Source organism: Pungitius pungitius, chromosome 4 (assembly GCF_949316345.1).
Source record: "Pungitius pungitius chromosome 4, fPunPun2.1, whole genome shotgun sequence".
In the NCBI taxonomy this organism is placed as follows: Eukaryota; Metazoa; Chordata; class Actinopteri; order Perciformes; family Gasterosteidae; genus Pungitius; species Pungitius pungitius.
In genome coordinates this window covers 24,126,221-24,147,728 of record NC_084903.1, presented here as the reverse complement: position 1 = coordinate 24,147,728, position 21,508 = coordinate 24,126,221, and the positions used below count along the sequence as shown (strand labels likewise).

The following is a 21,508-nucleotide window of genomic DNA, read 5'->3' as shown; positions in this document are numbered from 1 at the left end:
TCATTTCCTCATAGACGTCTATGGGAAAAATGCTTTGGGACCTCAGACAACATTTTATAAGTGGAGCTTTATGAACCTCTGAACCACCACAGAGAACTTCCACTAAACTAAAGGGTGTGTTTGACAACACCTGCGTCCCAGTGAACGCCCCCCAGCCCCCACAGTCAGGAAAAAGGCTTGTTTCCCCCCACATGCTGGATCTTTCCCTCTGGACCTGGATGTTCCCTCTCAGGTGGAGGTGCCCTCCACCCGCCTGTAGAGGCTGCACCGCCCCCACCTCAGGTGGCCTGGAACCCCCCCCCCCTGCAACACACACACAAACACGGTTTTATTTTTGGAGCGGCACGGTGTCTCACTCCCCGAGGCTTCGGTTGATTCCGGGGGGGGAAGTGGCCCCGCGGCACTCTGAGCCGGGATTAACAAGCAGGGAGCAGCCCCCCGCCGAAGGTAAACCAGTGGGACTGAGAGTGTGCCAGTTGATCGACCAGTTGGCTCGGGGGGGGGGGGGGGGGGGGCTGTGGGGGGGTGCTAACCTGCTTGTGATTGATGCGCCCGTGCACGGTCTGAGGTGTGAAAGGCGTGAGAGGAGGAACCCCATGAGCGAACTCCAGCTCGCTCCTTGGCGTTCTGTCCTTGACCCTCGCGTCCACTTCTCGTTGCTCGTAGCTCGCCGCCGGCCCACACCTGTCTCCCCCCCAGGTAGGAGGTCGCTCACTTTCGCAATGACGCAGGCCGCCGATTAATGGAGAGCTCCAACTCCATTTTGTTAAAACGGAGTCCTTTCAGGTCACGGCACAAGTTTATCACACAACCAATCTTATACGTTCCTCTTTTGAGATCCAGTGGAAGCCTGCCAGGTATCCAACGCAGGGCCTTAAAGGGGGGGGGGGCTTCTGGTGTGTCACTGAGACTCACGGCAGCGATTCGTGTTAAATATTTGCTTAAAACCGTCCATAAACCGTGAATTTGAAGTCAGCAGCCATAGGTCTCAAATCATACTTTGTGTTGCAGCTTCTATACTTAAATAAATATTGTCCAACTGGCAGAATAATACGACACTGGGTGCAATAATCCGTCTCCTCTCAGAACCGACTGGCGCAAATGTGACTAATAGGAAATATTAAAATGGAAAGGTGAAACACGAGCATCAGCGCTCAGGCGGCGCGGCTCGGGGGGGATCCGGGCCGGGGGATCAATTTCCAGCGGAGCGGTCTGAGGGCTGGACGGCGGGCAGCAGGTGCTCGGTGTCAGTTGGCCTGCGTTTGCTCTGACCCCCCCCACCCCCACCCCCCCCTCGGGCTAAAGTTAGGCCGTGGAACTGGTTGTGGTGTCATCAGACGTTTCTGTTCTCTTCATCAGCTGCTTTACACTGTATTTATGGGTCTCTGTCTTATTGTAGTTCTATTGACAATGATTTTATTAGTTTTTGTTAAATCTTTGACTTATTTGTTGTTTTGGTTGTGATTAGAATTATTGTTGTTCCCTTTTGATTTGGAGTAACAAATATAATAGTAAGAAGAATGAAGGCATGTTAGTTAATTATGCTTCTGACCTTTGACCTCCATGTTTTAGTTTTACTTGTTATGTTATGACAGGAATCGATTGTGCCCAATTTACTGCGTCTCAGGTTGTGAGCCTGATCCCCCTCCTCTACCTGTCAGTCATCCTCCTTCGGCTCTCCTTTTACTTCCTGCAGAGGTCATTTTTAAATCCGACTGTCTCCTTGAGAGACTATTTTCATAAGTAGTTTGTCATCGTTTTGAAGCAGCTTTGCCACTTTACATGCCTTTCTATTTCCAACAGCGACGCTGCTTGTAGCCATGCAGCATCTTCAGGACCCAATTAAGAGTTTTAACACCTCTAACGAGCCCGTCGTCACCAGGGCTCACAGTTTGCTGAGGTGGGCTGCTTGTCTGGAGAGAAACTCTCTGACACATCAAGACAAAATCTTTAATCATTATCTCATTAAGAAAAGATTTACCACTGCTGAGGTTATTGTCCACATGAGAAAATGAAGAACTGAAAAGAATAAGAATAAGTCTTTTCACTACTTTTAGAAATGTGATATGTTTCACAAGAGGATTTAATTTCCAAAATAAAGCTTGAAATGCAGAGAGTGATCAAGTGAGGAGTGGAGGTTTCTGCAGCATTGACGTGTTCATAATCAACAATCTTCAACCTTCAGAGTCCAGCATGTGCTTCACAGATCCTCGTAGAAATGTCCACCTGAAAAGGAGAAAAATATTACATGATGTTATATAAAAACAATAAATGACCAGAGTTAATTATCTGTTATATCCATAGTAATCCTAACCGGGATTCTATGACCAGCTGCTGAGATATCTGAAGACGTCAAATATCTGCTCTGACGTCTTTATATTCTGATTCCCAGGCAACATGATGTGTAAACTCTTCAGGAAACATTTGTTGGACCGTGGCTCAGTTTACGTCTTTCTTGAGGAGGGTTTTACCATAAATGTTATTATAAGCGTGAAACCGACATTCACATCGCAGCCCTCCTGTGATGAATACTTCTATTTAGTGTCTGCTTTGCTGTTATTACATAACTGGAGGTGACGGGACTGATGTATCTCGTCTGTCTTGCAGGGGTCTGAAAATGCTGATGGATGTCGGCTATGTTAACGGGCTGGTGCCGGACCTTTCCCAGCAGTATCCTCCGCCCTTACTGCCCAAACCGGGCAAAGACAACGCCAGGCTTCAGAAACTGAAGAAGAAGAGAGCCAAGAAGAAAGGCAGCCTCTCTCAGACACCCGTCCCCTTTCGTTCCTGCTTGTCGCCCGTAAACGAGGCGAGCACGGACCTGGAGCACAGCGACCAGTCCAGCCCGCCGAGGACCCCGGATTCTGTCTACGCTGCGGACCCATCTGTGTTCAGTTTCCCCTTTGAATCCCTGTACGATCGCCCTGAATCTGCGTTCCCTCATCCTCGGCGCAGCCCCTACGGCCCATCGGGCGGCTTCCCACCACTGTCCTACGTAGCTCAGGGTAGGACTTGTGAAGAGCAGGTGGCTCCGCTGTACGAGTGCTCCTCTTTTCTGTTCGATGACGTGACTCCTTTCAGGCTGCCACCTTCAGTTTTGGCACCCCCATCGCCACCTGAGCGGCTTCCAGCACCGACTCTTCCCTCTGCTTTCAACTCCAACATGACACCAAATTCCCATGAGCCAACAGTCCCTTTAGAAGCTGTGTTGCAGTCCAGCACTAAAATATCAACACACAGCCTTACCCTATCCCCGGCCGCCCCCAACTGTGGCCCAGGAATGGCCCCCTCTCAGGTTTCTGACCTACCTCCTCTTCCAGCGCTGCTATTAGTTCCAAACTCTCAAACACAACCCTTTGTTCCCAGCAAGAGGGCAGCAGATGACAGTTTGAAGGGCAACGCCCGAAGCCGGACGGCGCCCTGGACTGCCAGACCCGCCAGTGATGCCAACTTTGTCCCAAGCCAGATGTCTCCTGAGATAACCGCCTCAAAAATATCCCTTGTTGAACCTTTTAAAGAGACGAGGCCTGACGCCCTACAAAACCGGGTTTATACGTCAAAGGCAACATTTTATGAGATCTCTAAACCTCCTTCCATCCAGGACCTAACGTCTGCATCACTACCTGACGAGTACAGGAAGAAAACAGCTGTTTCAGTAGTGAAAGCTGATCAGAAATGGAATGCGCCAACGTCCCAACGTGGAAGACCTAAGACTCCCTCTTCAGCACCAGCTCGAGTGTCCACGCCGTTCATTGAAATATCCAAACCTAACCCACTTTTATTTGCTGCTTTCAAGGCCTCCCAAGAGCCACAAGCTCCTACAAATACAAACGAAAGCCCAAGACAGAAATCAACGATTCAAACCAGTTTTGTTAGTAAGCTGCCAGCTGCACAAGAGGAACTGAAAAGAACAGATGTCCATCACATCACTGCTATCAAACAAGTCAGCGGTTATGAAGAGATTGAGACAAAAAAGAGTACGATAAATCTAAACTTAGCATCAAGTGTGACTGCACTTGACACTGATGCGGTAAAACCAGAACTAATAGAACCAGTCATTCAGGTTTCTGAAACTGAGGCTTCGTCTTTGCCAAAAGTCCCATCATTTCTTTCCACTGTAGCAAATAATTCAGATCTGGACGCTACGGCGGTGATTTCCATTCAAGCACCTGTGAGCCCCCTCCTGTCCCCTCATTGCCCCCCGGTGGTCGATGCACGCAAGTCTTTATTGTCACTATTGGAGAATCAAATGTCGTTAGCCACCTCAAAACCCAAATCACGATCAACATATTATGGGCTCACTCCATCTGAATATGCTGCCTACGGAGGGATAAGGACTAAAGCTTCCCATCACAGCCCTGCCCCCCCCAGGGTTAACGGAACCTCTTCAAACCAAACCGGCATAGCTTTAAACGTGCCACGGTCTGATGGAACACAAGAACTCAATGGACATCAAGATCGTCTGTCCCCAGTGGAGCTTCCTGGTACTGGCCTCGTCCAGCGTCAAAGGGATCTTGAGCTTGAGCGTTTCGTCACTCGTAACAAAGATGTTTTTGAGGAAACTCAGTCTGCAGCTCAAAGTATTGGAATGCAATCAGTCAAATCATCTAGCGTGGAAACAATAAAACCAGAACTTCCCCGTGGCTTGTCAGAGAACATAATGCAGCAATCCACAAGTGATGTATCCACATCAAAAGCCTCATACTCTGAGGATCCAATACCAATGACTAAAGCAGGTGAGGCAAAAACACAAAGTGTGGCACTATTTTCTATAGAGGCAGCGCAAAATACGACTTCATGCCTGAATGATAGCAATGGTCACTTAAATACCTCAGCCTCAGTAAAAGTAAAACCAAATGTTAAAAATCAGCATAGTTTAGAAGAGATAGAGAATGGTTTTAATCTTGAAAAAACAATTACAAAAGAAAAATCCAAAGTCACAAGTGCCACTAAACAGTCAGGAAAACCACAAATATCTCTGGTTCAATATTTCCAAACCCCTGGTGGAGTCAGTCCATCAACAACCAATAGTCTCAATGTCCAACACGCTGCCAAGCCAGTTAAAGACCTAGTTAACAGTAAAAAGATGGTTGTTCCGTCTTCTGCCACAGATTACGAGCCCAAATTATTGTGGGATGCCACAAGAAATGAAGCGTCCCTTTCAGAAATCCAGCAAGCTATCAAACTGGTTTCTGAATCCCCACCGCCCAGGAAAGTGACTTCTGAAGGGATGTTAAATGAACAAAGTAAAGAAGATACTCAACTAAATAGAACAAACACAGAAAACATTTTATCTTATGTGTCTCGTAACTCCGAATTAAATCTTTACAAAACAAACCCTGAGCCCCATTTCTTAAATATGTTCTCCAAAGAATCCTTAATTGCTAACACAGGATCTGTTTTGCAACACAAGCCTGTCACAGCATCTGTATGTTCTGCACATTGTAGTCTTAGCACAGCCTCTGCTGCTCTCCAAAGCACAACATTTATGCAACAGCTTCACACTGAAACTACAATTCCCAGCAATAGTCAAACTGTAGGACACAGGACACAATTTCCGGGACAAAGTTTCACTTTCACAGCTTTTCAAGAATCAAGTGCACCACAAACACCAGCTGTTGATTGTAACTTAGTGGGCAAATCTGCCACAGAAACCAAAATACCTGATGGTTTAGATACTAGAAGCAAGTCACCCAACTTTTCAGGCAATAAATTCCCTCCATATATGACCTGCCCTGTGTCCACAAAAGGCTCCCAAAAGCTCACCAAAACTATTGAGAACGTACTTCAAAACACACTGAGTAGCATATTATCTGATGGCCAAGAGAAAAGTGTGAATGGAACACATTTCTACAAAAACTTAATAAGAACTAAGGCAGAGGCCACACAAGTCTTTGGAAGCAGCCATAGCGTCCCCGCTAAAGGCGCAAAACGGTCAAGCAAAGTTAATGCAGAAGTGAAACTCCCCACTTGCGATAATATCAACACTTCCAGAGTGAGCAACCCAGCAGGACACACAGAATCCCAACTCACCAATGCAAGAGTAGATTTATTGATTCCAAAAGCACCAAAAGAGTGCCCCAGTGCAGAAATGACAGCTGATAAAAGTCAAACAAGAGGTATTTTCAAAACAAGACCAGCTCTTTGTCTTTTAAAAGGAAGCACAGAGCTGAACACTCCTAGCCGTGAAGACCAACTGTCTGCAAGATTGATAGCCGTCGGCAAGTCGTACACCGACTCGGCCTCATCTGGACAACCAGAAGGTTCAGAGACAGCTCAACACGTTGGACACGTCGCGGAAATTGCACAGTCCAACAAATCCAATTCAAGCATCAATATTCACATCCACAGCAAGCCTAATACAGAATCCATTATGCCTTCGATGACAGACCAAGAAGTGAGCATTCAACCATTATTTGATCACGTTGCACCAAAAAGCCCTCAGCTGGGATTAGACAGAACCGAGAGTCTACCGGCTGCAAATACACTCATCAGTGCACTATCTGTTTGTGGCAGTGTTGCTCAAACAAGAATCTACACAAACTCAAAAGCAGATGATAGACAGATCGCCAACGTTCCTGCTAAGCGCAGATCATCTGAGACATCTGCCTCACAAAGTAAAACTAAATCCACCGTAAAAGAACAATTCCCTTTAGTTAAGCCAATTGTAGTGGATGAATCTGTTGCAAGTCTCGCTACAAGGGCTAAACATTTTATAATGTCTGAAACACAGGCAAACATGTCCTCTTCTTCTGGTTATGTCAAGGCTCACAGTGTAGAACAACAAAGAATTGCAAGTCAAAGCATGTTGTCTGGAGATAAAACTCTAACAACTCAGACTGGAGTGAAACAATCTATCAGTGAAACCAACAAATCTATAGAAACTAATACTCACACTCTACATACCGTCAAACGCACTCATTTAAACAACCACACTACCACAGACATTCAACCTATTGTTTACGCTACAAGAGATACTAAAGGCCCACTCATCCCTCCGGGAGTAACTCAACCCTGGAGCTCAACACGAGCCTCCTCTCTACCAGGGGCAAGACTGCGTAATACACTGACTCAGAGCTATTCTCCAAGTTTACCCCAGTCTCCTCAGAATCCGGTCCCTTTAAACAATACTGCAGACAATAAAGCTTCTCTTAAAGAGCAGACAAATAATCCCATTCCACTTCTTCAAAATAAAACACCAATTAGCCCCATAGAGTCGATCCCAGAGCATATCTTAAAGTCAACTCTTGTCAAAGACTCTTCGTTCTTGACTAACAGTGCAGAAGTAGAAATACCTTTCCAAAGGAAAAAGATAAAAACAAATGTAGGAACAGATTCCAGTAAGGAGGGAAAAGTCTCCTTAATGAACGCTGAAACTAGCACTCCCATCCAATTAGATGATCCTGTTATAACCAGTAAACCTTCCCTAAAAGGAGAACATCCCACTAGGCAGGAAGTGTCAAGACCTGTAGAGGCAGAACCCTCAATTATAAAAACAGATTCCTTAAAGTCTTCACCTGATCCAGTCCAGATTAGCCTGCGCACCAATAACGTTCAGACTTGGACAGAGCTACCTGTAGAGGAGGTTTTCCCCTCAAAGCCAGCAATAGACACTGTCATGAAACCGTCCATAGAATGCGCCGCTGTGACTGACTCTGTCACTCCTGCCCCTCTGCCTCAGGCCTCAGTCTCAGTCAAACCTCCATCCCCAAACAGAGGGCCGTCACCGCCATCTCAGCCAAAAACTGGACTCAAAGGCAAGGACGTTCAGAGGAACGAACCAACGGCCCCGCTGACGGCGGCCCCGGCGTTCGAACCCTCCAGGAAGTCAGCGACATCAACTGCATCTTCGACTGCTGAAGAGAAAGCCGTGGCGGCGGAGACGTGCCGGCCGTCCACTGAGCGCAAAGCGGCCCAGAAGCCGAAAGGCCTCAAGGGGAAGCTCAGCGGATGGACCCGGCTCAAGAAACACATGGTCGTCGAGCCGGACGAACTGTCGTTTCCGGAGCCCAAAGCCGGACTTCAGGTCCATTCCGCCTGCGGCAACGTGAGAACGGATCGAGGCGGCGATGAGGCATCGGCAGACCAATGTGCTTCTCAGGAAGTGCTGAACGACAAAGAGGGTCCCAAGGGGTTCAAGATGTGGGACGTCCTCCTCTTTCAGATGTTCTCCACCAAAGACCGAATCATGCACCAGATCAACACCAACAAGAAAGAACCGGATAAGAAAAAGGAACCTAAAGATAATCAAGGGGAGGTTCCTTCTTTTGTCAGTCGCCTGCCGATATTGTTGTACAGCCCCCGGTTTGATGCCAGGAAGCTAAAAGAGGCGGCGGAGAAGCCGCTCTCGAAGATATCTGCGGTGTTCGAGAAGGGGCTGATCAAACGCAGATCGCAGGAAGACGAACACAAGGACTTCAACAGGAAGGCGAAAGGATTTGGTTCAAAGAAAACTACAAATATTTAACTTTAAATTAAGAATAAGTATATTTGTGATTGATAAATTAGTGACAATAGGCGGATTGAGAATCTCAAATAGTAAGGGGTGCTTGACCTTGTTGATTTTTTTAATAATCAAATTGATTTTAGAAATCAGTCCTGCAGTGAGGAGGTAGATTAGTGTTATTGATTACATGCTCGGACAAGTACTTTAGTATAATAGTATATTTCTGATATTTTTATCAGTTTTGGTTATTTAGGAGATATAAATCAATTACTTAGCTGCTAAACAAGGCAACGAAAGGGAGGAACATTGCTGAGCAACGACTTTGTTAGATTCTCCTTCTTTCTTTAGACGATAGTCTGAATGTAGCTTTGAATGCCAGGACTCTAGATACTACGACAGAGAGACAATTCATTTGACACGTTCTACCTTTTTTCTATTTTTCTAAAGAGGCTTTTAGTGTTTACCGCTACGTTTGTAATATCTGTAATCGATAGGGCTTTTACATTCCTGGAAGAACAGGGCAGATAGGTTTTTGAAGAAGGAAAAACAGAGCTGGGGTGAAAGGTGAAGGTCCAGTCGCAGCGGATTTAGGGTTCTGGAAGTGTGGATGAATGGAAAGGAAGAAGCAGAGGTCTGGGCACACGGGCTGGTACCTCTGAAGGCTGGGCAATGTGGACCGTGCTCTACTTAATTACAAAATGTTAGCGAGCTAACACATGATAAGCGTTTCTTTTTGTACTTTAGCATGTGGGCATTGTCACAGTGAGAACTTTGGCTTGTTTGGGAGTTATTGTGAGGACATCTGAGCCGGGCCATCCCAAAATAGGATTCTTTTTGTGCCACCAGTGTTGTGTGAGGATGGACTGTTAAAACTTTCAGCTGACATGTATTCTTTGATGGTCAACTGTGAGAGATGGAGATCCATTATTTTCCAACAATGATGATTTGATAAACATTTCCAAACAGATGGAAAAATCAACCTTAGTTGGTGTTTTGTTGGCTCGAGGTGTATCAGCCTGAACTCCTGAACAGTCACTGAGTTTAGATTGTAACCAGGATGTAGACCAAAGAGTTGTGAGTAGATGATTAAGGGGCCTGCAGTAGGAGGACTACCTGGAGATGGATCGATAGCTGGATGAGAAGCTCATGGCCGTGTGATGTTTCACAGCTTTGGAGAATCTTGGTGCTGCCGTAGAAGATGTTTGCATGTTGTTGTTTTAAATCTTTTTGTCTGTATTTGTAATTCTCAACGAGGCATGAAGGTGAACGTGAAGTTCTTGTCTTGTATTTCTCGCTTCTTTATATCAGGATTGGATCCTTAAAAAAATGTTTCAAAAGAACTCAAATGTTTTGTGTTGTTCTGTATTTCCCATTGAAACTTCATCAAGAGTTAAGCACCAATAAAACACTTCTCTCCTACTGAATGAACACATTTTGAATAGAAAGTATTAAGAACTAAACTGTAAACTTATTGATGAATATTGTTCAAGATGAAGACCTCATATATTCTTAACTTTTCCTCAGACTAATAAAGATAATGATATCAAGTTCAAAGTGAAGTTAGAACGAGCTGCAGAAAAACAATCAAATTAAAATCTCTGAGGAAGTTTTAACTACTGACTTTGTTTAATTAAAAAAAGAAAGATATTTAAACATTTAAACACAGACCAGAAATCAATAAATGAGTGAATGAATCAATGAATCAATCAATGCATGAGTAAATGAATGAATCAATTAATGAATGAGTGAACAAGTAAATGAATGAGTAAATTGATCAATGCATGAATGAATCAATGCATGAGTAAATGAATGGATGAATCAATGAATGGATGAATCAATGAATGCGTGAACAAACAAATCAATGAATGAATGGATGCATCAATGAATGAGTGAACGAGTGAATGGTCTCACCTGGCGGGCAGGGGGCCTCCTCTCTGCAGTCCTCCACAGGAACCTTCTCGTACTTTCCGTGACCCGTCACCACGAACTTGGACCTTTTGCCGGAGGAGTTCTCCTGAAACTCAGACGATAAATCATGTGACTTCAGCGTGTCCTCGTTCACCCTCATCATTCACTCCTTCACGAGATAAAGGAACAGCATTTTGCGGCTGTAGATGTGTGAAATGCGTCCTTGGCTTTAAGTATTATTGTGAATGCAGCCAGAAGGAGGCTCAGATGTTTTACAGCAGGTGAAGAGACGCTTGCCGTGGTAGCAGGAAACAGAGAGGAAGGAGGAACGAGAGGAACGCGTGGTGTGCAGGCCTTACCGCTGGTCTGCATGGCGAGCTGCACCTGCTCCCGCCTTCGCTTCCTCTCACCCACTGGTTAATGAGATTAGCCACACCCACTTTCAATCCGTCTGCATCCTGAGCCGGAGAAGAGAAGAAGATAAATCAGCATGACTCCTGCTTGTGGGAGCCGAGGTAGACGGCGATCCGTTGACCCATGGTTGACCTTCGATGGGGCGCCCGGGGGGGCGTCGTGTCTCCAGGTGTCTCCGGCCTCAAACAGGCTCTTCCTGGAGGAGACGGGCTCGGCGGGACTCGTCAGGTCCGTCGGCGCCTGACCCCCCGGCCGGCCGTCCTTTGAGGAGACCTAAGTGGGGATCAGGACGTTTGGGCTGAAACGCCGCGAGGTTCTTGCTCGTTTACCAAAGGACAGAAAGAAGAGAAGAAGAAGAGGGGCTTTTTACCTCGAGGGCTTGTGCGTATAGCTCCAGCTTCTTGTCAATCTTCGAGACGGCAACCGGTGACGGAGTCTTCTTGATGTGACTGGTGCTTCAGAAGAATGGAGAAACGCACATGTCTGTTAGAATAATGAACGAGTGACACGAGCTTCATCCAAGCAGGTTGTTTTCATCTGAGCTCCTCTTTGTCTTTCCCCCTCACGGACCTTTTCCTCAGAGACTCGGTCCTCTCCATGATCTGAGGAGAAGAATGAAGACATTCTCAGGTTAGAAACAGCTTCTTCCCTTCATGGTTTGAGAAAAGACCACAAGCATGAAGAGAGAAAATTAAGCTCTTCAGCCGACTCTGTAATCCGTCATGTGAGCATCATCTGCTGCATCATCCATCCAAGATTGGGGGAAAACGCTGTTTACTTGGTTGCAAGTATTTTTATTATTATAACCATTTATAATAATAATAATAATATTCCACAATTTAAACAGGATTTAAAAAGTGTGATGCCAGGTTGAAATATGAATGAAACATTGGAACAATAATTACATTAACTAGAAAATTCCGCAGTAATTTTAAAGAGTGTGGCCTAGACTGCCCGCAGATGCCTGTGAGTCGGTTACGTTAGTGAAGGCTAGCCACAACGGCTAGCTAGCGAGCTAAAGACAGGCAGATTTTCTCTGGCTGTTTTAGCCAGCTGTTTGGTCCTGTTATTACTAGTGCAATGCTATAGCGTCATGTTAGCATCATGCTAGGGTCATGTTAGCGCCATGCTAGCGCCATGTCAGCATCATGCTAGCTTTTAATGTCAGAAAGGGTCAAATATACCAGAAATATAGAAACATGGGATCAAGTAAATAAGACTTCTCTTTCTTTAGATATTTATAATAATAATTTCCATCCAACAATTGACGGCTAATCGATCAACTGCTGCAACTCTAAATAACGGAAATACAGAGACTTCTTCTTTCGTCGTAATGCAGCAGCAGCAGCAGCTGACATTTGACCCCTGACCTCACTCACCGAGCATTTACCGTCTGTTGAGACCCTGCTGTTCACCTCGTCCTGCAAAGAGACACAGGTCACTGCACAGTCCGCCCACACCGAGCGACACTGATCTCACGTCAGGGCTTACCGGGTAGAACTGGATCAGGAGTTTCTGGGGGAGCGACAGGGAGACACACCGCGGTTAGCATGACGCCACAACGGTGACTCATCTAAATCTGTGACATCATCACTCCCCCCGGGTTTCGTAAGAAATGGGAAGAAGCTGGTGTTTTTCTGCAGTTAAATGTAACATCTGCATCATAACCGGAGAGGACCAGGCCGATTCAGAGGAGAACTTCAAGTGAAGATGAAAGGAAGCAGGAAAGGCAGAGCGCCATTTTATACTAAACTATATGTATAGTGTATACGTATATATATATATATATATATATATATACATACATATTCGTATACAGTATAAGTACACTTTAAACACAGGCGTTAAATGATCTTGTTGAGAGCAAAGTGCACGAGGACAACAGGAAGAGTCGTGTTCATGTTCCACCTCCAACATTATCACATGTGTGTAGTTTGTGTTTAAAATACACGCAAGTGTACTGGATTTAGACTAGATTCAGTCTTTTGAAGAAAAACAAGCATTTTTTAACAAAAACATTTACAGTGAATTTGTGAACATCTGGTTCGGCAGAGTGAGGTCAGTGCCTATGTGTCAACCCAGATTGACCAAGAGGGGAGGAGCCTAAAGGCTGTTAAAGGCCGCCTTGGGGCAGTTACTCCTTTAACTTGGAGAAGGAGACGTGTGACAGAAGCAGACAGGCATCCCCCCCCCTCCCTCAGGAGACCCCCCCCCCCTTTGGATTGATGAGATACCTTAAACGTGGGGCTCATGGGGCCGTAGTTTAACGACTCCTCGCCATCACTGCTGCAGCAAAGGGAGGCTGCAGATCTCCTGCTGGCCTCCTCACTCCTCGCCTCCTCGCTCCTCCTGCTGGCCTCCTCACTCTTTCTGGTCTCATCACTCCTCCTGCAGGGCTCCTCACTCCTCGCCTCCTCACTTCTCCTGCGGGCCTCCTCACTCCTCGCCTCCTCGCTCCTCCTGCTGGCCTCCTCACTCTTTCTGGTCTCCTCACTCCTCGCCTCCTCACTCCTCCTGCGGGCCTCCTCACTCCTCGCCTCCTCGCTCCGCCTGCTGGCCTCCTCACTCTTTCTGGTCTCCTCACTCCTCGCCTCCTCGCTCCTCCTGCGGGCCTCCTCACTCCTCGCCTCCTCGCTCCGCCTGCTGGCCTCCTCACTCTTTCTGGTCTCCTCACTCCTCGCCTCCTCGCTCCTCCTGCGGGCCTCCTCCCCCCTCCTGCTCTTCATCCAGCTCTACGACAGAGATCAGGCTTCTGATGAGCGCGTTGCTTCTCTTTAATAAACGAGCTCACGCTGCTCAGATCGTCATCTGGAGGCCAAACACCAATAAAACCGCAGCGACGGCGTGGAGCTGGAAGCAGGAATGTGTTACCGAAGGTGACGTCATCGCTCAGAGCCAGAGCTGCATTCTTCACCTTTTATTACTTCCAAGCTGAAAACCTATGAGTCTTCATAGAAGCATTTGATTAAATGTCTTAAACCACACAATGTGAAGGAGGCAAAATGGAACGTTGGTCCTGAGTTCGGCCTTCAGAAATAAACAATACAATTATTATTATAGAATAAACTTTCTACAGCACATTACATCAGAATTGAAGCATTTCAGGACTGCAGTGAAGAAAATAAAATTCAACAAATGTGAACCAGCGATATAATAACTGTTAAATGAAACTAGTAAATAGTTTTGAGATGTTACTCATTCTGCACCGTTCGATGTCTTCTAATGGTTCATCAGGAGATCAGAAAGGCTGCTCAGCTCAGCCGGAGGATTCTGATTCCATGTTAAATATCATCAGTATCCCATTCTCTTGTATCTGGTGTCTATCAACATATCGTGATGTGACTGAGGAGAAGTTTCATCCTCTGGGGACCATGAACATCTGAAAACAACCATGTCAGGTGCTGGTAAGTAGTAGTGTTAGAAGAATTATTTAAAAGCAAACCTTGTCTAACATCCTGTGCTCCTCCTTCTCCTCCTCCCCTCGCAGATAGAGGCATTCCTCCTCTTCACGCCTGAAGCTCAGTTCATCTTCATGATCTTCTTCATCTCTGGAGCTCCGTTGGGTTTCTGCTGACTCCCTCTGCAGAGCAGCCTGCACCTCCTCCTTCTGCTCCTCCTGCTCCACCTCCCCGTCCACCCTGCAGGCGCCTCTGCTGTGGAGGAGATGTTTTAACTGATTAACGGTTCTTTCGTTTGTGCTGACTTCATGTCGAGTCAACGGGGCGGCGCACCGAGGCCTCATGGTTCCCGCCACCAGGTAGGACGTCCTGTCGGTGTGCTGCAGCCGGGCGTCCTGGGACACGAAGACCGTGGAGCTGTAGGACATCCTGACCTCCTCTCTGGCGCAGGTCATCTGGAAACCAAGCGAGAGCAAAGCGGGTGACGGAAGTGGACGTAGTTCAGATGTCCTTGTTGGAGCATCAATGAGGCTCATTGGTTGTAATAATTTATACGTTTTTAAGTTCTTCTGTTGTATAGAGAAAGGTGCTCTTCAGATTGAATATTTGCATCTTGATGACACAGCAGCAGGATGCTAACATGCTAATGTGCTCATAGTGAAGAGCAGCTATAATGCTAACCACTAGGATGTGAATTGTTTCTCCAGCTAAAGCCTGCTATTGTTCTGCTTTAATCTGTTGGATGCTTCACCTTCTGTGGAGGTCTTGAGGAAGCTTCCTTGGACCGACTGCTCCTCTCTGGCTCGCATCCCTCCTTCACTTCTTTCTCCTCCTCTTCTTCACCCTTCTGCTGTTTCTCCTCTCCGGGCTCTGGTTTGCGCCTGGTTGAAGGTCTCCTGGAGACATCTTGCACCTCCTGCTCACCGCGGTTCTCCAACTTGTGGCTCCAGTCGCTGAAGCCCTCGTCCTCCTCCTGGACCAGGTTGCACCTGGGCTTCAGCTCCTCGTCCAACCTGAAGAGAACCAAGGGAATGTGAAGCCACCCGAATGGTTGCAAGTTTGGTTTTGAAGAAACGTACAACATTTAAATGGTTCAGACGATTGAAGGTACTTTCGCTCTCATTCTCAGTAGGTACTTAAAAACTCAGAGACAATTAACTTTAATGATGTGGAAACAGACTTTGAAAGTGTTAAAGTTATCAGAAGGAAACAAGAAGAAGTCCCATTGCAATGTGTCAATCAGCTTTAGGCCCCGCCCTAAAGCATCACCTGCTTTATGTTCTGTTTGACCATGGACCATCGTTCACTAAATGAACATCATGCTGCATTGAAGAAGACTTGAAACTAGAGACTGAGACCATAAACTCATGTTTACAATGTTTACTGAGGGTTGAAAAGGTTCTCATTCATCCGAACATGGTTCGTCTCCTGGCCCTGCAGGCAAACCGGGCTTCACCAAAAGGTTTCCCACATGACACATGGCGTTGACACAGGTGGCAGACGTGCCGCTTCGAGATTCATGGCAACAGAGGCGGTGTCCATGGAAACAATGAACAGAGAAGCGCTGAGGTCCAATCAGATCATCAGCACTAACCATTGCATAAGAGACATTCAACTGTTTATGAATGGGTTTTACTTTCATTAAATTCAGGGGATTCATCAGACACAGTAACAATGTTTGAGAGTCCGTGTTGAGCCTCGTGTGACCTCACAGTGCTGAGAGCACGTACCCCCCCCCCCCCCCCCGGAGAGACGACACCTCCCTGACTGAGCGAACACTAAACCGTGCAGCGGCTCGCTCTCCTGCGGCCTCACCGGACTCGTTCCCATGAGGTGATTAACGCTCAGCTGGAAACATCGGGGGCAAGTTTCAACACAAACACATCGGCCTGCTGAGCTCTAGAGAAAAGGACTCGAGGACGTGGAAGATGGAAACTTACTCAAAGTAAATCACATGTCTCTATCACTTTGGTTGGTGAATGATAAACCGCTTAGGCTGGTCTCCTGCTGCATTCACAGCTCGAATAAAGCAATGGAATAATGCAGACGCATTATCACCAATTATAAGGTCATTTGGAGAGAAATACACACAGTCATGGAGGAGGAGGTGCAGGAGGATGGGTCACAAGAAGTGAGACAGACGTAAATGCAAATTTCTTCATCACATAACTTGTGTACATCAGAATGTTTCCTGTGAAGGCGGAAGTTTATTTTGAAAAGACAACATGCATCAAAATAAGAGCGTAAGTTGAGAAGTTGAGGATAGAAACCCCCGAGTGCTACTCACTGTGCGCCGTGTGCTCTGAGCTCGTCGTGCTGGGGGGGCTCCCGCCGGGAGGGCCCCCCCTCTCCTCTCTGCGTCTCCCTGGCTCTCCTCCTCCTCTCCCGCTCCACCTCCTCGGCGTCCTCCTGGCTGCGCTCCGCCGTCACGCTGCAACCAACATGGAGGCCAACCGGCTGTTAGCTTAAAACCCCCAAAGGGACAGCAGAGGCCTGCATGCGACGCCTCGCTGTTAAAGCTTCTCACGGTGGTGTTTATATTCTCCTTCTCTGTCTCTGTCGAACCTCCGCTCCCACCTCTGTGGTTTCATGTGGAGGATACATGTGGGACCAGCTGGACACCGATGAACCCAAACGACGTCAAATAGAAATATTGGTGTTGTGTGTAATTTCTCCCAATCAGTCCTGACGTTTTTGGGAGCTTTTTTTCCTGACGAGAGATTAAACATCTCAGTCCGGGCAGCCAGACATATGAACTAAATTAGTAGTTAAATGAATCCACTCGCATCGATTTGATGCCAGTTATCCAAAGAGATGTTCAGTGTGATAACGAGGATGAAGTCATCTTTCCCTCCTCCTCCTCCTCCGGATACACTGCGAGGCTGAAAGTGTCCGACACCTCTTGTGATCGTTGAACATGTCACTGCAACAATGGGGAGCACTCATCTGCTGCCAGAACGGCCTCCTCTTCATCTTCAGCAGTCTTTCCACCAGATGTTGGAACTGTTCCGGCCATGGAGCCACTGTGGAACCGGTGGGACTAAAAGTGCACAAAGGCTTGTGGAGAAAGGCGTGTGAAAGAAGAGGTTTCTGCATTTAATCAAGCATCATTATGTCCAATATGAGAAATGAATGGAAGGATTGAAGGCAGAACCTGTCCATTCATTCAAGAGGATGATGATGATAAAAAGTATGTTGAAAAGTTGACCAGTGAGTCATTTCTTTACGTAGACTTTAAATCAACCAAAGGGGAACAAGTAGCTGTTCTCCTCTGAGCTCATTGAGCTCTCATGTTTCCAGTGAGAGGGGCCAAAATCCCCTCTTCTTATTGTCCAAGCACATCTGGAGCTCTGGCCAGCTGCTCTGCTGTTCTACTTCATTTCAGAAGGAGGGAGGAGGCGGAGTGATGGAGGAGGAGGAAGAGGAGAAGAAAGAGAGAGAGAAACCGTCATGGAGAGCAGCCAGAACTTCATTAAACTCATGGAGGTCTGGAGGCAATCTGAATACCAAGAACTTTGGAAAATAATGAGCCTGAAGTCAAACATGTCCGGAGAGCACCTCCCGATCATATTTTGGTGGTGTGGTTGAACACGTGACGTTCACATGGTTCTCTATCACCTCCGACACCCCCAACGGACTGCAGTGCCCAACGAGGGGTCACCATCATGTCAGGGTGACCTTTGGGTCTGCTTCCAGGGCAGATTCTAAACTTTGCACACAACAAGGACTGCAGCAGCATCGGGGAAGAAAACCAAAAACCTTCTTGGTTCTCAAGAAGAACAAACATAAAGCATGGAAGCCATTAGCTTTTGGTGCAAAGGCAGCGACCCAGAAACATGAATAATCGATCCAACATGTCGACCAGTCAGCTCCTCAAACCTTTGGCTGAAAAGAGAAGACATCTCAGACTGAGCGTCTGGAGCCAATGAGGCTGCTGCTGAGGACGTCACTGGAGATGCTCAGCAGTCACGTCCTTCAACTTCACATCGATGTGATTTGGGATCGGGAGCAACCGGATCGACCGGGACGAGGTACGGCGCTCCGATGAGGTCATTGACTGCAAAATCCTCAAAGAGCACCATACTGCGCATTTAAAAAGCTCCAGCCAATAACTACGAAGCATCTGTTTACGTCTCACTATGACGTGGGATCCAACTTTTACAGGTAACCTAGGTAACCTACAGGTAACCTAGGTTACCAGTGCAAGCTCAGGATAAAATGAAAGAAATGAGACATGGTTCCTTCTGCACGCAAGTTAGAGCTTGTAATAAAACATATCGCCCCTGCAGGACGGTCTGTGCCTCCAGAGTCTGTCGGGATATTTATTGTGAAACAAAGCGGGGGGCAGAAGGCGGGGGGGGGGGCTGTCTGATACACATCAGTTTTTCCACTATTACACAATGAGGCAATGGAGGCCTGGGGGAACTGCATTTCGTTTGTGTGTGCAGTAAAGCAGAAGGAGGAGGAGGGGGGGGGGGGGGGGGGGTCAGCCAGATGATGTCATGGCCATTAAGGAAGTTGCTGCTGTAAAAGAAGCCATTGAAGTCAGAGTTTAGTGTCGAGTCGCACAGCAATGTTCCACCGAGAGGAGAAAAGAAGAAAAGAGAGGAATGAGCGTCTGGAGTCAGGGCGAATGAGACAAACACTGTACAGGTACCCAAAGACAACAAAGCCCCTGCAGGCTGAACCCAGTGTGCATTGGATCATCACTTTGAGTGTTAAAGGTCATCGGATGGATGAAACAGAAATAGTTGCTTTTTTTTTTTGTTATTATTTCACACATTGACATGAATATGTGGCGAATATGTGCGTCTGAGCTCGCAGCAGAGAGCACCAGAATGACTACTAACCCCCGCCATTATAAGTCCAGTTTAAGGTCTACAGTGTGTGGAATTAGTTGGGTCTCATCAGCGTAGCTGTGGGAGAAGAAACCATGCGAGTGAATGACGGAGCCGAGAGAGTTGATGTAGATAGAGAAGAGGAGGGGACCCAGGTAGAAGCCCTGAGGAACTCCAGTAGCAAGAGGACAAGGTTCCAACACTGATCCTCTCCAAGGATGGTGCGTCCATCAAGGTAGGATGAGAGAAGAGAGAGAGCAGAACCTGTGACACCAAGTTCTTGAAGGGAGGAGATCAGGATCTGGTGGTTTACTGTGTCAAATGCTGCAGAAAGATCCAGAAGGATGAGGACTGAGGAGACTACTGTTACTATTACCCCTGATGCTATTACCACTACTAAGACTACTACTACTACCACTACTATCACAACCACAACTAATACTACTACCACTACTACTACTTATATGACTACTACCACTACTGCTACTAGTACTACTCCCTCTCTCTGACCTGAGGTCGGTACGAGTAGATCGCCTCCCATTGGTCACGTCGACGTGAGAACTAATGCTAATGCTAATTAGCGATCCTTGCTTACTGATGGATACATTTTATTTCATTCAAAAGCAACCCTGGCTGACAGCGAGTCACCAGTAAGGTGATGACAATGTGTGGGATGCTCCTTCTGGCAGACGAGAGCATCGATGTACACACACACACACACACACACACACACACACTGTTCAAATGGTAGCATCCATATATATAATGTAATACGTATATCCTCACTGGCCTCAGTTCTTCCAGAACAAACCCAGTAAACATTGTTGACATATTGACACCTCGTGGGGTCTGTGTTTGTGTTTTAATCATGACGAGATATCCGGTCTGTCATATGGTCACATATTATTAAGTCAATGTAAAAACCTTCACAGTGAGAAGACCTGTGGAGGACATTCTTATTGCAGTTATTTAAACAGTGGTTTCAAATTCTGCATTTTAGACGGATGGATGAAGATTTTTTTTATATATAAATATATATATATTAGGGCCAGGACTCGATTAAAAATATTAATCTAATTAATTAGAAGCTTTGTAAATAATTAATCGAAATTAATCGCATTTTAATTGCATAAATATTTGACCTGAGAACAGTGAGAAGTAATTTTTTTCACATGGATTTTTATTTTTGTTCAACCAATTCCAGCAGACAAGTGTAGAGATAGCATATTTAGAAATATAGTACTTTCAGAAATTCAGGTAGCCTATATAGGTAAGTAGACCTTCTGTAAACTAGGTTTTTTTAAGTAGACCAATACTTACAAGTACATTGGTTATTTTTTCAGACGTGGACTTAGTTACCCTGGTCCTTAAACCAGTCATCTGGTGCAGTGTGGGTTGGGTGTGGGTCCTTGTACGTCCACGCTAGCTGCTTATTGTTGTGCGTTGAGGTGATACTTGAGGCTCGATGTGAATTCCTTGTTGCACAGCTTGCACACAACCACGCTCTTATCGACGCTTCCATCCGTGTGTTTATTACAATAAGATTTCCCATTTACGGGGCCACCCGACACGGTCTCGTCAGCTTCTTCGTTCATGTTCACTGTGGTTTGTTGTTGTCTGAAGTCATGAACGCCAGTTGGTGCTCCAGTATAATCGGTCCTCCGAAACTCATCCAGTGAGAAACGTTCCGCGGTGCAAAAAATACGTGTAAAAATGCGTAAAAAATGTTTGATGTGTTATTTTTGGTGTAATTAATTAATCTTAATTCACATTGTAATTAATTAATCGTAATTAACACACTAAAGGTCCGGCCCTAATATATATATATACACTTTTTGTAATGATAAAACTGTTCAATTAAAATCTTACACAACCACATTTTAACGTCGATCTGGTAGAGAATTAATGAATTAAAGAATAAAGAACACTAGCTACATGTGTCAAATGACTGCAGGAGATGAAGAGAAAAGTAATAACTAACAGACTGGTCTCCCTGCAGGTGGTTCTCTCACCTGATGAGGTTCTGCAGCAGCTGTCTGCTGGAGCTCTTCCTCCTCATGGACTCAGACATGCTGGAGCAGGCTGGTCCCGATCTCCTGGTCCTGATCCCGTTCTCCTGGTCCTGACCTCCTGGTCCTGTTCTCCTGGTCCTGATCTCCTGGTCCTGTTCCCGATCTTCTGGTCCTGACCTCCTGGTCCTGTTCTCCTGGTCCTGATCTCCTGGTCCTGATCTCCTGGTCCTGATCTCCTGGTCCTGATCCCGATCTCCTGGTCCTGACCTCCTGGTCCTGTTCTCCTGGTCCTGATCTCCTGGTCCTGGTTCTGAAGGCTTTCCTACAGTTGCTCTGCCTTCTCTCTTTCTCTCTCTCCTCCCTCCATGTGGTTTTCATTGAGGGATTCTGACCCCCCCTCTCTTCTTGCTCCCTAACGGGGGTCATGTGACTCCCCCGTGGGGCTGGAGGCAGTAAGATGATCACAGTGGATCAGTGACATTATAATATTGA

At 46.4% G+C, this 21,508-nt stretch overlaps 2 protein-coding genes across 7 annotated transcripts; one reads left to right on the top strand and one right to left on the bottom strand.

Moving 5' to 3' along the window:
- The first annotated feature begins 206 nt into the window (after positions 1-206).
- Positions 207-9,870, top strand: LOC119196414 (mucin-2-like). Of its 3 annotated transcripts, XM_062561924.1 has the most exons (3): positions 1,770-1,900; positions 2,608-4,736; positions 7,682-8,004. In XM_062561924.1, the coding sequence occupies exons 1-3, from the start codon at positions 1,821-1,823 to the stop codon at positions 7,858-7,860; spliced, it is 2,388 nt and encodes a 795-aa protein (XP_062417908.1). In that variant the 5' UTR covers positions 1,770-1,820; the 3' UTR covers positions 7,861-8,004. The 3 variants fall into 3 exon arrangements, with proteins under 3 accessions (XP_037307984.2, XP_062417908.1, XP_062417907.1); XM_037452087.2 differs by lacking the exon at positions 1,770-1,900 and adding an exon at positions 207-447 and having other exon boundaries at positions 2,608-9,870; XM_062561923.1 differs by having other exon boundaries at positions 1,783-1,900; positions 2,608-9,870.
- LOC119195986 (caldesmon-like) lies at positions 1,937-21,371 on the bottom strand. Of its 4 annotated transcripts, none has more exons than XM_062561926.1 (14): positions 21,017-21,371; positions 16,454-16,597; positions 14,918-15,179; positions 14,500-14,621; positions 14,211-14,421; positions 13,003-13,500; positions 12,260-12,283; positions 12,148-12,189; positions 11,339-11,370; positions 11,139-11,223; positions 10,901-11,029; positions 10,714-10,812; positions 10,358-10,460; positions 1,937-2,226 (listed from the first exon to the last, which is right to left on the bottom strand). In XM_062561926.1, exons 1-14 carry the CDS (start codon positions 21,073-21,075, stop codon positions 2,201-2,203), a joined length of 1,836 nt encoding a protein of 611 aa, XP_062417910.1. In that variant the 5' UTR covers positions 21,076-21,371; the 3' UTR covers positions 1,937-2,200. The 4 variants fall into 4 exon arrangements, with proteins under 4 accessions (XP_062417910.1, XP_062417909.1, XP_037307244.2 ...); XM_062561925.1 differs by having other exon boundaries at positions 10,901-11,041; positions 14,211-14,418; positions 21,017-21,370; XM_037451347.2 differs by having other exon boundaries at positions 10,901-11,041; positions 21,017-21,369.
- Positions 21,372-21,508: the final 137 nt, after the last annotated feature.

Excerpts from the sequence above, each read along its gene's own strand:
- LOC119195986 (XM_037451347.2), bottom strand. The coding sequence starts at position 21,075 with ATGTCTGAGTCCATGAGGAGGAAGAGCTCCAGCAGACAGCTGCTGCAG. Across the intron at positions 11,224-11,338 it reads ACCGAGTCTCTGAGGAAAAG|CACCAGTCACATCAAGAAGA; the intron begins GTCCGTGAGGGG and ends ATTCTTCTGAAG. Across the intron at positions 10,813-10,900 it reads CCCCGGGCGCCCCATCGAAG|GATGCAGACGGATTGAAAGT; the intron begins GTCAACCATGGG and ends TCTCCGGCTCAG.
- LOC119196414 (XM_062561923.1), top strand. The coding sequence starts at position 1,821 with ATGCAGCATCTTCAGGACCCAATTAAGAGTTTTAACACCTCTAACGAG. Across the intron at positions 1,901-2,607 it reads AGGGCTCACAGTTTGCTGAG|GGGTCTGAAAATGCTGATGG; the intron begins GTGGGCTGCTTG and ends TCTGTCTTGCAG.